This window comes from Crocodylus siamensis, chromosome 1 (genome assembly GCF_052110815.1).
Source record: "Crocodylus siamensis isolate JL-2025a chromosome 1, ASM5211081v1, whole genome shotgun sequence".
Taxonomy (NCBI): Eukaryota; Metazoa; Chordata; order Crocodylia; family Crocodylidae; genus Crocodylus; species Crocodylus siamensis.
Window position 1 is genome coordinate 159685595 of NC_143395.1, and position 17329 is coordinate 159702923.

The following is a 17329-nucleotide window of genomic DNA, read 5'->3' on the forward strand; positions in this document are numbered from 1 at the left end:
GTTAAAGTCTTGACTCAGTGGACCAGGAGGCTTCTCCTAGTCTTATGTTCCTGTTTCATCCCATTATCTGTTTTGTGTCTGATCGTGTACATCTCAGTATTTAAGGGCACAATGTGGTGTGTATGCCTTGTCTCTTTGCTCCCTCTACCCCACTCCCCCTTTTCAGCATATCTGTTTTTTCCTTTGTCTTGCCCAGGCCAGTCCAAGCCAGCAGCTCAGGATTCCTTGGATGAGTTCATGACTGAAATAAAAGCAGGATCCACCTTAGACAGTGTGGCACGAAAAAAGCTTCATTTGCGGACCTTTGAACTCAGGAAAGAGCAACAGAGGCTGAAAGGGTTAATAAAGCTCGTTAAGCCTGCCGAACTGCCAGAGTTGAAGTCCCAGTGAGTTTTGGCCAATGTATAGAGTGGTAACCGTTGTATGTTGTGCATCTGGAATTGTGATTCTGGCTGGCAGAATGCTGCTGAGATGTAACAGGAGCAGATTCTATCTTGGGTACTACCTCATGTACCATCCCTCATCATTTTGAAGGGTCACCTAGCTGTTGGACTTGCTGCCCAATCGGGGGAATGATTCAGTTGCTGACACAGCAGCAATACCATTGAAGTAGTGTAATCGGGCTTCTTTGGTGTATGTGTATACATGATGGCACTTCTCAATAGCCTGTCGTCCTGAGGGATCCCTGAGCACTTAAATGGGAGGAGGAAAAAAGGGATACATGATGCAAAGACCAGTTCATTCACTTGCTGAACTGCAGCTACATTCTGGCAACTAAGTGCTGCAGCTATTCGGACAGGGCATAGCACAACACAAGTTGAAGACAAAGTGTATACCTTATCAGTAGACAATGGTGAGACAATTTAGGTAGATGAAGTATAATTACTTAAGTAGTAGTTTAGCTTGTATATTAATGAGGTTGTCTTAGGGGTCCCTCTAGCTTTGGCCAAGTGTCTGACTCCTATTACATTAGCAGGGGGGTGGGGGAGAGTTGCATTTCCTGCAACTCATCCCTGTACACTGCAATATTGAGCACTTAATAACACATGCAGGGGTTTGGGTCCTTGTTTCCTAGGATTATTTTGGTCTACAGATATTTCCATTCTTAATGGAAAAGGATTGATGTGAAGACATTTGCCTTGGGCTTTGAATGTGCTAACTAGTTTTATATCTGATTATGCTAGGACTGGGAGTCGTGGTCTGGAAACGGAGAACAAGCCTAAAAAGCTAACATTGCCTCTCTTTGGGGCAATGAAAGGGGGAAGCAAATTCAGGCTGAAAACTGGAAGCCTAGGGGTAAGTTGGGTGAAGACACCAGACTCAAGTTATCCTCTAGCCTGAAGCTTTCCTTTCATTTCCTTTTTGACCTTTTGCCTAAGATCAAATGTACCATTGGATCTGTTGCAAATATGTCTCTACGAGGGGACTACTTGTTTTTTCCGAGGAGAGCAAGTCTCCTTCCTCCATTTTCACCTATTGTGATTCCTATAACCTTTTTCTTGGGACCAGCCAAATTTTTTTCCACCCAGGTGTGCTACTTTACTAGTTCTTCCTGTGACTGGAAACATAAACTTTGCCCTGTAGTGTCTGTCTTGATTCTTATCTGTCACAGATCGAAGTACTCTGTACTGCTCTTTGCAGTATTTTTCAAGAATTCATGCATCTGTTTGCTTTTGCCCCACAGAAGATGCCCATCAGGCGTCCAGATATTCCTGAAAACTTCTTAAAAATGAAAGATGATGGGCCAGAAGTGGAGGAAGAGGAGGAAGAGGAGCAGGAGATGAAAGCAACAAACAGCAGGAACAAGAAACCGGAGGTGAAAGTGGCAGTAGAGGAAGAAATGGAACAAGAGATTCAGCTTCCTGCTAGCTCTCCTTATAAGAGCAAGAATTTGGATTCTACTCATGGTAAACAAACGCCTTTGATTTGCCTGTTTTACACTGGATTGTGCAACTGTTGAATTCTTCAGAGCTAACTACAACTGGGGGCTTTGATACACTAACATTCCTATGACGCTTTGCGGATTCCCTTTTTGCAGCTTTGCAACTGAGAGTTCAGTGTGGGTGCCAACAGGTCCAAGACATCTGTGGTTTTGTTACCTGGTTCATGTCAAAACTCTACACAACAGCCAGTTTACCCACAGTTTTGGTGTAATAACAGAAATTTCCCTAGGGCTCATTGAGGAGCCCCCTGCTGATAAACCAGTATGTGCAATACTTAAGTGGAGCTCTATATTTACAAAATATATAGCATTATTAGTAGGGAGGGGATGATTAAGACGAAGCAAATGTCAGTGAAAAGCTTCCAATGATTGTTTATAAAGGACAATATTTTTTTAAATTGCAAGGGCAAGAATTTTCATTGCTTCTATAGTTCATATCCATAATTCAGCCTTTTTCCATTTGCCGATTCTGCTCATGTGAAAACTCGGGCATAGTGTTGCAGTTAGTTCTGTGGCTGCTGATGGAACAGTAACTCTGCCTCCTTGCCTGTAGTGTACAACACTCCATGTCATATGGCCAACTTCTTAAAACTGTAAGCTTTTTATTAAAACTGGCTTTGTTGGTCACTGAAAGTCTCCCCTAACATTGCATTTCATGAGCATGGCTGAGTATATCCTAGTGTGAAGTGTTTGGGGGATACCAATGCTTTGTTTGCCATAATGTCTGAGGCTTGTTCTCCTCCCGACTTTCCCTGTGTTTTATAGAGGTTTGTTTTCCAACCAGCAAGGAGCTCAAGACTTCAGAGCATGCATCTCAAAGTGGCCCCTCACAAGAGAAGCCCCAAGGTGAGCACTGCGGTTTGCGACTCAAGAAGTTGTGCTGCCCCACGTTAACCAAATAATTTATTGTCCATACAGACTAACAGAAAAAAACAGCATTATTTAGTCTGTAAAAGCAGGGGATTAGGACCCCAGCATGTGACAAAGACAGGGCACTTTAAACTCAATTATTTGCACCCTCTTCCCCAATCCTTGCCTTCTATTTGTAAACTGCTTTGAGTCCTTGAAGGATTGGTACAATATAAACTCAGAATTATATTAACATGGTAGCATCACAACAGAAACATTTGAGGAAGATGCCAACATAGAAAATTGTACTCTTATCCTCCTTCCCTTGATACAGGAGCCAAGCATAGTAGAAAGGGGAAATATGTGGGAAGAGTTTTGTCCGTGCCATTGAGTACCATACAGCATTAGCATGTGCTGCAGAAATTACTCGAGGGTTACCACTCTTCTTTTAAAGAAAAAAACAACCCAAAAAATACACTGCTGCTCAAGAGCCAAGCCCCAATTTGGCATAAGAACATGTAGAACAAATATATATGAATTCTTTTCTCCCCCATCCAGCACTGATTCTTCAAAGAGACTTTTTCTTCCTCTTATGGTTTCAAGTTAGGCACAAGAGTGACTCAAGATTAGAGTAAGTGGTAGGAAAATCAGGGGTATTTGTCCTTTCTGTCAAGCTGTTCTCTTTCACTACCTGTTGCTTCTGAATCTAGAGATGATTTTTGTTAATACATTGATGCCAATGTTTCCTAAAGATTCTTTCCAACTTTTGATATAAAGTTTCTGCAGTGCAGCAATTTGATGTCCAATGTCTGAGGAATTTCTTGGCTCATTGCTGTATCCTAATGTAATTTTCCACAAGTTTGATTTTTATAAGATGTATTTCTAATAGCAAGAGTTAGAAAAGGCCTTTTAGATCATGAATACTGGTAAGCATCAGATTAATAAAAGAGTGTATACACTAAGCTGTATTTGCCAATGAGCTAAAATGATTTTAGCTCAATAAATTACTAACAGCAAAAACCTAATCAAAAAATCAGAGCTGAAATTTTGTGCCATGAGAGTAATGGGTCTGTTTCATTTTTTTTCCTGTTTTGTTTTGTTTTTTCCCAAGTTGGCCCTTCATAAACTCTCTTCTGTTAGAGCGGCTGGTTCATAGGCTACGATGCAATGTCATGTAAAACACCGGTTTTATTTCTTCCCAGCATCTGGAATATGGAAAAGAAAATCTGAAGAGGGACCCAAAAAAATTAAAGCAGTTAATAGCCTAAGCAAGGTAAGTAATGGTACCAGAATTTTTTTCACACAGAGGAAACATTTCCTAATGTAAAGAGCCTGAGAGGATTCCCTGGTAATGAAATGGGATTGTATCTTGGTTTTATTTGAAGTTAGTTGCAACTAAGTCTGTTCCATTATGCAAGATGCCATTCCTCTTGCAGAGTGAACTGGAGGCAATGTCATCAATGAGTATAGCCTGTAAGGAAGGTATCACCTAGCACTCGAGATATTATCATAGAAAATAAGCATTGGAAAGGATCTCAGGACTTCTAGTCCATCCACCTGCTTTAAAGCAGGACCATCCCCAACCAGATCATCCCAGCCAAGGCTTTGTCTAGCTAGTCTTAAAAACTTCCAAGGATGGAGATTCCACACCCTCTACCAATAACCTGTTCCAGTACTTTACTACCTTCCTAGTGAGAGTTTTTCCTGATATCTAACCTTAACTTCCCTTGTTTTGTTACCTGCCACCACTGAGAACAGTCTAGTTCTATCATCTTTGGAACCACCTTTCAGGTAGTTGAAGGCTGCTATTAAATCCCACCTCAGTCATAGAATCATAGAAGTAGGGTCAGAAGGGACCTTGTAGCTCTTCAAGTCCGACCCCCTGCCTGGGTGGGAGAAAAACTGGACTCAAATGAGTCCAGCCAGGTAGTCATCAGGCCTCTTCTTAAAGATCCCCAGGGTAGGAGCCAGCACCACTTCCCTAGGAAGTTGGTTGCAGCTCCTAGCTGCCCTAACTGTGAAGTAGTTCTTGTGGATGTCTAATCTACTCTCTAATAATTTGTGTCCATTGTTCCTTGTCATGCCAGGGGGCGCTAGGGGAAACATTGTCTCCCCTAAACCCTTCTGGTCCCCCCTAGTGAGTTTATAGACAGTCACCAGGTCCCCCCTCAGCCTTCTCTTGTGAAGGCTGAACAGGTTTAGGTCCCGCAGTCTTTCAGTGTAGGGTCTGCCCTGTAGTCCCTGGATCATGCTGGTGGCCACCCTCTGGACCCTTTCAATGTTGTCCACATCCCTCCTGAAATGGGGCGCACAGAACTGGACGCAGTACTCCAGCTGTGGTCTGACCAGCGTCACATAGAGGGGGAGGATCACCTCCCTGGCTCTACTTGAGATGCACCTGTGGATGCATGACAAAGTCCAGTTAGCCCTGCCAACCGTGACCTTGCGTTGTCGGCCCATGTTCATCTCGGAGTCAGTAATGACTCCAAGATCCCTTTCCGCCTCCGTGCTCTCAAGAAGGGAGTTTCCCATTCTATAAGTGTGCTGCTGGTTTCTACTGCCTAAGTGCAGCACTCTGCACTTGTCAGTATTGAAACGCATCCTGTTTATGTCAGCCCACTCCTGTAACCTATCCAGGTCTTGTTGCAGTCTTTCCCTCCCTACTAGCATGCTCACCTCACCCTTATCTTTGCAGGCTAAGTAAGCCCAGCTCCCTCAGCTTCTCATAAGTCATGTGCCCTAGCCCCCTCACCATTTTCATTGCCCTCCACTGGAGTCTCCAATTTGTCCATCTTCTTGTGGGAGGGGGGACAAAAGTGGACACAGTACTGCCAAATACCTTGTCACAATGACATGAAGAAGGAAAGAAAGAATTTCTAGCACAAAATTAAGTAACATAAATCCTTCATATTTCAGGGCATATGGCTTTTAGGAAGAAATTTCCTTGGGGGAAAATATTAGTCTAATTGTAAGGGTCTTGTACATCCTTGCAGTGCATTTTGTGTACTGGCTACTGGACCGGTGGATCACTGGTTTGATCCAATATGGCAGTTTATGTAGTGGCATCTGGTTTGGTTTTGTCTGGTATTCCAGCCATTGCAAAATGGCTAGATCACCTAACAAAGAAACATAATATGAAGTCAGCCATTGTAATTACCTGATCCTTCCCAAAGAATTCAACACAGATGGAATGGTTATATCTTTTAAAGATATTGTTCCATGGAAACATATTGAGGGCAGGATCAGTACATTTGTACTGCCTCAGCTTAAGGTGACCCATGTTATGCATAGAATAATGCTTAACACTAGAATAATACCCAATGCCTTTAATTATGTTTGCATCACATTTTTGCACATGCTCTTACCTTTTGGGTGACACTTTCAGCACTGGGTCTCTGCTCAAAATGAACTTTAAATGTGAAAAGGTTTCCCCGCCAGAAAAGTGAGTCTTACAAAATCTGTGTACTGCAAAAAGTGATTCTGTATGTAAGTCTAATTCAACCAGTCAGACTTAGGTTCAGTATGTTGATGCTTCCCAGGAGACTAGGCCTCCCAGGAAACTCTTAATACAGATCTGATTTCAGGATTATTATAAACAAGCCTGTCCTCATTAGGACTCTCAACACTTGATTTCCTTGGGAATATATGGATATATTTGCAAATGGAATTAGGTTTTCTCTTTCCTCCATATTCCTGCTTTATCTCATCTTTTGATTCCCGTCTCCCAGTAACATCTTTCCTTCTCATCACTTGCTTTAACTTTTGTAATGAAGCTCTCCAGTAGGACTTCGTGGTAGGCAGGCTTTATCTTTAAAAAAACTCTTCTTGTGCTTCTCTTGTCAGGTCCATCAAGTGTTTTCCTCATCGGATTACCCAGAAGATGACCCAGACTATTGCATGTGGATGCCTCCTGCAGGTATCAAACTGTTTCTATTGGCTTTATACTCCTCAACATCCAAAAGTTATTTGCAGAATAGTCATGGTGCCTTTAAAAAAATTTTTTTTTTTGGCTTTAAAAAAATCTAAAATAATCATACAGTGCATTTTTTTGAATGCCAATTAACTTTTTTCATATTGGTGCATGTGCTGCTGTTAGTCCTGCAATGAAATGCTGGCTGTGTTCTACAATGGCTTAATTTGCCCAAGCATATGGCGATACGCTGGAAAGCTACTTTTGTGTGTGTGACTTTTATTTATAATACCTTTAAGAGAGCTGCCATCTCTAGCTTGTTCAGCCCTCTGGTATGGCAAGAATCTCCATAGCAAGTCGCTGTTGACATGAGGGAAAACACTGCAATATAAACACACCCACATGAGCTTTAGTCTACTTTGTCCTGGGGTGAAACAGTGAAATCACAGTAGCAAAGGCTTCAGCCACAAATTAAATATCTAGTGTTGTATGTAGGCCTGTGCAGCCTACGCTGCCACAGCTTCGTTGCTGTTGTTGCACTTTAACCTAGTCAGCTCAGGTGTCTATAGAGGATGTAAGGATTTCTTAGGGTGATTTATCTTTTATTGGATCAACTGTGTAGTTGAGAGAGTTAGACAAGCTTTTGAAAGCAAAGACCTGCCAAAGAACATCTTGCATTCAAAACCTTGTATAAGTCTGTCACCTATTTAGTTAATCCAGTAAAAGATCTCACCCTATGAAATCCTAGTCTTGCATAATTTCTGAGCCATCACAGCTACAACATCACTCTTACACTCCTATAGAGGGCTGTCATTATCCCTCAGAATGATTGTAGACAGCCCCAGAGATGCCAAGTGCCCATGCAGACTTTTTATTGTGGTCTCATTCACAGCATAGCAAAGGTGGTGTTGGTAAAAAGGGATCTTTGAGCTCACAGTAGTTAAATCCAGCATTTTTAGAGGGTTGTCAGCTCTCACTGAAGTCCTTTGGCAGCTATGAGTATTCAGCGGTTTTTGGCACTTCCCCCCTGCAATTTGTTCTGGATTTCCTGGCCCAAACTACTTGCACCTTAGTTCCCGTGTTCTGGAGAGACGAGTCTTACTCGGTTGTGAAGGTAGAAAATGACTCATGAACTGGGCCATTAATTCCAACTTGATTTGGGGGCTAGAGAAAAAAATTAACTTTCCTTCCAACTGACTTTCAAAGCATTTTTATTTAACACGCAGTAATTCTTTTAATAATGCCATGAATGTTCTGTTACTGAGCATCCATACTTTAACATGTGGATGTATCATCACATCATTAAAAATTACATACAATTAGGGACTTATAACATCAATTGGCTTCTGAGTGAGAGGAGATGAGGAATAAAGTTTACCGAGGAGAACTCTAGTGTAGCCCTAAGTGAAGTGAATTCTGCTGTAATACAAGAACTGCACTCCACTACCAAACTAATCAACCAGAATAAGATTCCTGCCTCTTTTGGCCAGAAGAGTATCTGACCTGTTTGCATCTGGCCAGTTTCCTCTTTGGAAGGAGCAATTTTTTCCAGTTTGCTAATAGGAGGATTTGCTAATAGGAGGATTTTACTTGTCTGAGCTGCCATAATGGAGACATTAGAGAAACCATAGAAATGGGAAAGATTTTTGTAACCTTGCATAGATACGTTACTGCCACTGCTGTTGGTAAGTATTTTAAGCATGTGTCAAAAGGAGATTAGAGTGTGGAATCCAAGTCTCAGTTGTTATCCTCTTTCTGCCTGTCTGACAAATGCTCTCCAAGGATAAAGTTTCATTCTTTGCTATGAGTTGATCTTGAAGGGCAGTGTTGTTTGTTTTGTTTTGTTTTGTTTTTCTTTGTCAATCAGGTCAAAGTGGGGATGGGAAGACTCATCTGAATGAAAAATATGGCTATTAAGCCTCCCTCGCTCTCTAGGAAGCAGCATGGTCTCTCTGATCCCAGAGCCACCTCGGTCGGCTTCCCCATATACTGTTGAGTGAGTGGCAAAAATGTTGTCTCTCCATTTGCTGTTCCAGATTGCAGGGCATCAACATTCACTCTGGTAGTTACCTCCTAATCACTGCTTTTGTGCTTTTGTTTTATAAAAAAAAAAAAAAAATCTTAAGACTCCCAGATCTTGCCCACAGTATTCTTTTTTCATCCCTCCCTTCTGCAGTTGGGCTGGTCTTTGTTTGATGTGAAAATGTGTAAACAAAATAGTTGTGTTTTTTCCTTTTGTATATAAAAGCAAAATCTCTACTTCATGCTTGATGAGTCCGGCCTAGTTTTATATAATAAACATGAAAACACTAATGTTTCTGATACTTAAGAAGTCATTATGAGGGCAACTGAGACCCAGAATTCAAGGTTTTTCTCAATGAAACTTGTTCCATTTTAAGGAAAAATTAAAGCTTTTGGAACTCAAATACAGAAGACCCTCATGTGAAATTGACAAGGAATGCCAAGAAATGAGATTAAGTAGGGTGTGGAAAAAAGCTCGGATGAAAAACTGAAAAAAATTAGGGCAGCTTATATTTAAAGAGATTAACAAAAGAAGATATGACAAAGGAATGTAAAAAATCATTTGTTTGGAGATGGTGCATTAGGGGTTTCTCTTGTGTTATGAGATAATAAAGGACAGGAAGACATTCAATGAAATTTAATGGTGACCTAATACCACTCAAAGGAAATACTTTATAGCACTGACTATAATTCTGGATATTCTTGTTACCTGCAGATATGTCCAATCCCTCACTGAATCTTATTCAGTTCTTAGAGAAAAGAACATTCTCTAGCAACAAGATTCAGTCTAATTACATATGACGTGAAAAAGTATTGAAGGCATCTAACCCTGGCTCCAGTCGGCCTCATATCTTTACAAGGTACAGGTTATGTAGCCGTGTAACTTCTTGGACCTTTCTTTAAAGCATTTGTTGGCAACAGGGTACTAGACTTGAAAGTCTGAGCCAGCCAGGGAATTTATATGTAAGGGACCTCTATAGAAATGTTTATTATCTTTTTGTCTTGTAAACAAAGAAATAAGTATGTTACCATGACAGCTTTTCACCTTTTTTAAATTTCCATGTACATAATGCCTGGGCCTTGGGTATAGCCTCTCTGAGCCACTACTTTTTTTTCCCTGCTCAATAAGTTGGTTGTTTTGTTATCAACCCCCACCGCACCCACTTATGCTAAAGTCTGTAACCAAGTGACTTCAACCATTCACTTCATGTCCCCTTACCAGTGATTTTGCAATCATAGGTAAAAAGAGAATAGCCTCCAGATGGAGCTAGTGGAACAGATTATGGGGCATCCTCGCACTCCTCCATCTACACCAGTGGTTCCCAACCTTTTTTTTTTTTTACCATGGCCCGGTGGAAGCGAGACAGGGTGCACAGAGCAAGCTGCCTGTCTCCCAGAGTTCGCCCACTGTCCAGCTTTAACCCCAGAAGCTCGGCTGTGAACCAGCCACTCGTCTGGGTGGACAGATAGGGCTCTAAGCGGGGGGCTTGTGCCACAACCCCAAGGTCAACCTGCTGCAGCCCAGTATCAGGCCACGGCCCGGTGGTTGGGAAACTGATCTACACGCTGCATTATGTCAAGGATTCCTCTTCTAGAGCTCTAACATATCTCCTTCCTACCTTTTCTTTTTCTTCAACCTCATAAAATGCCTTCAGGCTTACCCCGGTGACTTTGCAATTAAATCCACTCTCTGCAGGGGAAGCATGATTTCAAGCCTACCTATTCAATCATCCAGCTAATGAGCTGGGTTTGAACTTCTGCAGTCATCAGCAGGACCTTTGCGCATGTACATAGCACTGATGCAATCATGCGGTCCATGCACCAGGCTTTCTTCAGCATTCAAGAAGTAACTATCTAAAGCTGCTGTTTCCTGTGCAGAGCACATGATTAAGTCATTGTATTCTCTGTACCATGTGTTTACTTCATTATCAAAATTACTTTCCATTGCCTCAAAACTTTCAGTTCTTTATATTTAAATGTATAGGGTATCAGTGCCCCAAAGCCTCTGAGCACCTAATATCTGGGCAGCTGGCTGAAGGATACCTGGATTTGGAGTTCTGCACATGAAGCAATTCAGATGTTTTGATCCTGCAATGCAGCACATTCTACTGTTTTGGGTTATGCAATTTTACATATATACTCTGTATTGTATAAAGGACATAAGTTTTCTACAGGCTTGTGCTTTAATATTCCAGTGTTTAAGGTGACATGTTAGAAGCTTTCTACTTCCATCTTGCCTATTGAGTGAGAGATAGAAGGGTATATCTGGAGACTTGGAAGTCTAACACGTGCGGTTATGATTTCCAATAGCCAGGCATGTGTCTATATGTGTATATTGGAAAAGTTTCACAACATGAATGTATTGCATTGTTTCTGTCTTGGGCAGTGGTTCTTATCCATGGTGCCACAGCACCCTGGAATGCCCTTACATCCTTTCAGGGGTGATGTGGAGTGCCATGCAATGTTAGCGTTGTTAGGTGTGCAAACATGATTTGGAAAACCCCCAGAGATTTCAAGTAGAAATCCCTAGCATTAAAAGCATTCTGCTGTTTTGGTCTTTTCAAGTTCTTTGCAACAGAAAAATACTTCTCTAGTATTTTTCTATATTAAAAAACAAGCAAAAGGCATTTTCTGAGGCATGCATCAAGGTTTAATGTTTAAACCTAATTGTCTAGACAGACTCAATAGAAATTCCACTTAATAGTGCTTCAGTCTTCTGCTTTGCCTAGCTTCAAATTCACTCTGATCTCAGGTGAAAAATGAGTTTTTAGTCTCCCAACATGGTTGTGGAGCTTAAGCCTTGCTGTGGCTCATGACTCTTCCAGGGCACCCTAGACTAGAACCTAGCCTATGCTAAGTTTTGTCAGCAAAATCTAGTTCTTCAGCTGCCCAGCAGCTAGCTAAGGACACTTGCAGTCTGTTCAGCAGTTGGTGCTCTCCTGCACTCTTCTAGCAGAGCTGCTGTAAGGGAGCTGTGCAGAGCTGCCTGTGAATGAGCATGCATTATAGTGACTTGGTGGGGATGGCTCATAAGCGTAGTTGTTTGTATTGCAACCTTGCCTAAAGGGTCAGCCAGACCTAATGCATCCACTACAATTTTGTAAATATTATAATACATGGTTTTCTGAAGAGGAAGACCTTACCTGTGCAGCTAATGAAGTCTTTGGTATATCTTTGTGCCAGGGGAAGAGTAGTTATTTTTTACTATGCACTAAGCAGTGAGTAGTAGGTACCTGCTAAGCTTTTTTTTAAATGGTGTCATGTTTCCTCACAACTGTACATCCTATCCTGCCGGCTAATTCCTGTCTAGTTGGTGCATTGCTGCTACTATAGTCCTCTCACTGAATTCCCCTGTCAGTGTCCCCCTCTTGTCTTGTATCAAGTGAGGTTCAACACCAGTCTACCTTGCCTGAATCTTGCTATAAGTTTCTTCTGCAAACGGCACTCTCACTTATATCTGAACTGTTCCTTCGTTTAAATCCTCTTTTGTGAATGCCTCTTCCCCTTCACTCCTATTATCCTCAAAATAGGCTTCTATCAGGATTTTCAAAGGTGCATTTGCAAAGTATGACAGGACACTTATCTTCTAAGCTGGGCTATCAGGTTGTTTTTGCTCAGGGCCTTTATAGACTTTATTTACTAGGCTGAGTTTTATAAGTTGCTTGCTCTGTGGGTGAGCTATTACCTATTCCAGGCATCAGTCATAGAACCAGCATCTCAGAATGGTTTAGTCTACCCTGCTTGGCTCCTGCTGCCATAGCCCCCATAGCTGAGATTCCTCCCCACACCCCCTGTTCTAGTAGAGATGCAGCTCTGCCAGCAGGAGTTCTTCTGCCTTTTTGTTTTTTATACAAGTTCCTCTGAGCAACAGAATCTTTGCTAGCATAGCTACATCACCTGCAGGCCATGATCTTTTCACACGTGTGGCCAATGTAGCTCTGACAGCAGAATTTCTGTAATGTAGATACACTACAATGGACAGGAGCTAAGCCTCCCTCTGTAAAGAACTTGGCATTGTATTCTATAAATAATTAACATGAAGGCAAGAAAGCAGGGTGATCAACAAGTTAATTTTTTCCCTATTGGAATTGGTCTAGATCTGTTCTGGTTTGGATAGTCTAAGCTTTGTCCTTGCCATGTTCTCCAGGAAACAAACAGCTGTGCTGTCTGCCCCTCAAAGTGACTGAGGTTTTGCTGGTGTTAAAACAGAGCATGTTATAAAGATACTCAAGTCTTGTAATTTGCTTATCAACCTTCTTATCCCTAACCACAAATAGTCACCCCCCCATTCCCATTACACTTCTTGAAGATGCATCAACTAAGACAGTTTCATAACAGTAAGCCAGTAATGCCCTTTTAGCTCTTATATGCTATTGTATGCGATTATGATGGGATCTGTGGTGAAATTATTTATTTTCCAGCACTGAAAGCATAGCTGTGACCATTTTGTTGCTGTTCCTAATGCAGCTCTTTTGGCTTCAGGTGTGTCTCACCACAAAGCAGATGCGACTCTTCTTCCTGCAAAATTAGCAACAGATGCCATTTCAGTGTGCAGGCAGCTGTTTTTGTTATGCTTCTAAAAGGAAATGTACTGTGAAGTGCTTACAGTTGATGAGCTGTGGTATTTCTTCTATCACTCAAGTCATGGGGGCAAGGTTTAAATGTAGGTCAGTGGCTTAGGCTCAGGCCTGGGCATGAATAATAGCTGAATTCTCAAGAATTCCATGCACTTGGTGACTTCAGGCAACTCCCCTTCTCTGTTATTGCCTTCACTTACTCAGCTGTAAAATAGAGATGCTTTTCCTAAGGAAATATTGAGAGACTTCATGGGTAGAATCATGGCCCTTTTGAAACCAGTGGCAAAACTGTTAACTGCACTGAGGCCCCAGTCTTCACTATATTTGCAACATGCTTTGACATTCTCTGCTGCTGCTGTTTCTCATGTCCTTGTCATAAACTAGATTTTTTTTTCCAGAATTGTGCACATCTATGATTGTTGATGACAACGTATGTAGCAAAATTTACCAGATTTGTTGGAATCTGACAGGGCCCACAACATGAATGCTTCTGCTACAACCGTTATGCTGAAAGGTGCTATATAAAATATCTTAGTAGGAGAAGAAAGTGAAGTTGCAGATGAGGAAATGGATGACTGTGAACAGTGGCTAAAGCTACTGTGGGAAAGCAGTGCCAGTCACTTGGATGGGATCTTAAAAAGAAGCAATATAGGGGTGTGATATGTCGACTGGAGAACATGAACATCCTGGAAAGAATATAGCAAGGAGGACATGAAAAAGATCTCTAACAAAAATAATGCATTCATTACAAAAGGTGCCTAATAACTTCAACTTATGCTGAAGTCAAAGCGATGCATGGGATCTCATGACCAGGCTGGAAATCAGCACCTAATTAATTTGAGGTTAAGTGAACACCAGTGAAAATAATGTACTAATGCAATGAAAGCTACAGCATCTGCTTAGACCAATGCAAGGTGATCCACGTAAGTGGAGGAGAAGGGTGGGGGGGACATGGAAGGAATATGAAAGTTAACGAAGAGGAAGCAGACGGATGAAAAGCAGTGTTCCCAGAGCTGCTGGGGGCCAGTGATGGATACCAAAGGGGAGGGGTTTGCAATGTCAGCATGCCCAAGACACCTGGCAGATGCATCCTTCCTGCTCCATAAAGTTAGCTAGCACTGTGGTGGTAAAAATCCTTGCTTGCGTCAGAGTAGTGATTGTTCCCTGACATCAAACATCAAGGATGCTTTCCTTCATGGCTATGGGGTAACTTTGAGAGACTGCAGCTCTGATTTTAAAAAAATGCATTCATTTTTTTTTAAATAAATGGCATGCAAATGAAAGGAATATAAAGAAATCCATGTAGGAGATAAATGGCTATATACCCCACTTCCTACACAAGCTGGAAATGCCTCCAGTACAGGAAATCCCATCAGAAATAGCCATTGCATCCATGAACGGTGTCCACATGGAGTTCTTTTATGTTCTATTCATGAGGTGATACAGTATGATTCATTGTCCACTGGTGATGGGAACCTGTGAGATTCAGGAATGGTCCCCACTTCATCAAAAGATAAGAATGGCAACCAACAACTGTCCCAATTTCTCTCTCAGCTGTAAGAGAGAACAGGGGCACAATCCCAACCCAGCACAAATGAGAATACATGCAGCTTCTAACCCAGTTTCTCTCAACTGTGGAGTACTGCAAGATCCTTTGAAGAGTGAAGCAGGAAATGGGAGAAGATAAGCAAATAAGACTCAGGCTCACCCTGCTTGAGCATTCCTCTGACTGCACTGCCCTGCCTCTCTGCAAGGAGATAAGCACTGTCATCAATTTGCGATAGTTATGGAGGGGTGTCTTGAGTCTAAAAAGCTTGACAACCACTGTTCTAACACATTGCACCTAGCAAGTTTTCAGTACTTGGAATTGGTACTTCTTATGTCTTTAGCATTAATATGAGGTGACTACTGTACAACAGTGTAGAGATGCAGCTGGGTTCCCCAGGGCAAAGCAAAAATGGTTTGCAATCATAAATGCAGGGCTGCCAGCAGCAGCTGCTTTTTTCCCCCCCTTTCCCCTCACCCCCCAGTTACATGACTGTCACTGTATATTTAGGATTATAAGAACCTTTTGTAGTCTTGTTTGAAAGTAATTAAAAGCCTACTCACTGTAGGCCAAAAGTAACTAACTACTAAGGATTGGGATACAAGCTAAAGTGACCCTGTGGTTAACTAGAACCAGCTAACATGATATTAACTTCTCCCTATATTACATGCTCAGATGTGCTTAGTATCCTGCTAGTTGACATGCAATCCCAGTGGAGATGAGGCTTGATTAGAGAGTATTTTAACTATGAAATGTTGGCCCAATTTGTATCTGTGTTATGTTTAAAGGGAAAAAAAGTATGCCTGCCCAGAACTTTAAAGGGAATGGGGTTTTTAGTTTAAAGAAATTACACAAAGGACCTGAGGGGCTGTGCAGCAATGGAAAGAGGAAAGCAACAGAGTCACTCCACTGCTGGGCAGAATGTATGAGCTAGTTGGATGGTCTCTTCAAGAAAATCATAGGACCTGATTCTGCACACATGCTTGTTAAGTAACATTATTCATGCAGGACATCCAACTGAGTTCAGCAGATCTTCCCCTACAAGTACAGTTACTCATTTGTGCAAGTATATGAAAAATCCAACTCACAGCTAGTCACTTACAACCAGACAAGAAGAAACAGTGCACAGCATATAGTAGGAAACTCTGCTGTTCAAACAGGAATAGAGAGAATTAACCCCATTGCTCTTTCCATTGTGATTCTCTCATTCTGTGCAAACCCCTGGCCAGTAAATAGTAATCACCATGTAATTGAGCGTTAATTCAGTGATTCTCTTCTGTACAGAAAAGTGCAGTGTGAAATTAGCACGGTGCAAGGTTGAGAGTATTGTCAATTCAACTCCCTTCTTCTTCCTTTCATTTTCTTCCTTTGGATCCTGTTACCTTTTGCACAAAAAATATTTCATTTCTCAACTCCCTAAAAAGCTTTCTAAAAATAATTATCTTCATTTCTAGCTCTGGTTCTTCCTTTTGTGAGTGTGTGGGAAGCTCTTATTTCAAACTTCTTTAAATAACCAAAGTTAATTTAATCATAAATTTGATCTTCAACACATGCGCCCTTACTAAATAAGCTAATATTTTTCTCTAAAAAACAGTTTGGCTTGTTTCTGTGCTGACCTTTTGTCAACAAAATATGAAGCTATTACTGTGATTGGAAACACTTCTCTCAAGCCAATAAAACAGAAAAAGACTGCAGTTGAAACTGGTTTGGGAAATGTCAAGTGGGCAACTGAACAGCATGAATCATCAAAACCAGTGAAAGAAGCAGAGAAACAATGTGTGAACAGTTATTACACTGGGAAGCTGGTAATTCACTGTATACATAACAAATTCTTCTGTCAAGCTGGGAAATGATCTTCAGCTTGGTTTCATTGCACAGTCAATAGTTTTCTATGCAATGAACTAGGTCCTGATGGTGCAACCTCATTTGATTAGCTGGAGATTCAAGCTGTGAATGTGGCTTGGAGCCTAACATTTTTGTGTTCCTAGAATGATTTTCACTGGTTGTATCTAGAATAGATTTTCTCACATTCTGGAGAATCACAGGCTGCCCTTCTCTAATGTAAAGGTGTGTTGTGAACACTAGCGTGATGGGAAAGTAGTCTTTGCCATTCCATAGACTGGGGAGCAGTAACCAAGATGCAAGTGCTTATTCATTAACAGGAACGTCCAGGTGATGAAGTTCCCCATTCTGCTAATAATGGTCCTGCTGCAGAAGAGACAAACTAGGTTCTTCTGACTCTCCAAAGCAGGTAGTTAACTTTCCTGATTTCATAGATTTCATAGACATCACAGATTTCATAGACATCAGGGCTGGAAGGGACCTTGGGAGATCGAGTCCAGCCCCCTGCCCAAAGGGCAGGAAGTCAGCTGGGGTCATAGGATCCCAGCAAGATAAGCATCCAATTGACTCTTGAAGGTGTTCAATGTAGGTGCTTGAACCACCTCCGCTGGCAGACTGTTCCAGACCTTAGGGGCTTGGAC

General features: G+C 41.6%; 1 protein-coding gene across 3 annotated transcripts in view; it reads left to right on the forward strand.

Annotated features, from left to right (window-relative positions):
- SLC4A1AP (solute carrier family 4 member 1 adaptor protein) overlaps window positions 1-16547 on the forward strand; it is a 33307-nt gene extending 16760 nt beyond the window's left edge. The window contains exons 8-15 of one of the 3 annotated variants that reach the window (XR_016442297.1): window positions 197-386; window positions 1185-1296; window positions 1685-1907; window positions 2708-2788; window positions 3994-4064; window positions 6635-6707; window positions 8569-9583; window positions 10379-16547. Coding sequence is in view for 1 of the 3 variants with exons in the window: in XM_090046875.1 (XP_089903001.1) it covers window positions 197-386; window positions 1185-1296; window positions 1685-1907; window positions 2708-2788; window positions 3994-4064; window positions 6635-6707; window positions 8569-8618 (800 nt within the window). In the remaining 2 variants the exon portion in view is untranslated. Of the gene's footprint in view, window positions 1-196; window positions 387-1184; window positions 1297-1684; window positions 1908-2707; window positions 2789-3993; window positions 4065-6634; window positions 6708-8568 lie in introns of all 3 variants that reach the window. The other 2 variants (XR_016442298.1, XM_090046875.1) reach the window with 2 other exon arrangements.
- The last annotated feature ends 782 nt before the right edge of the window (window positions 16548-17329 follow it).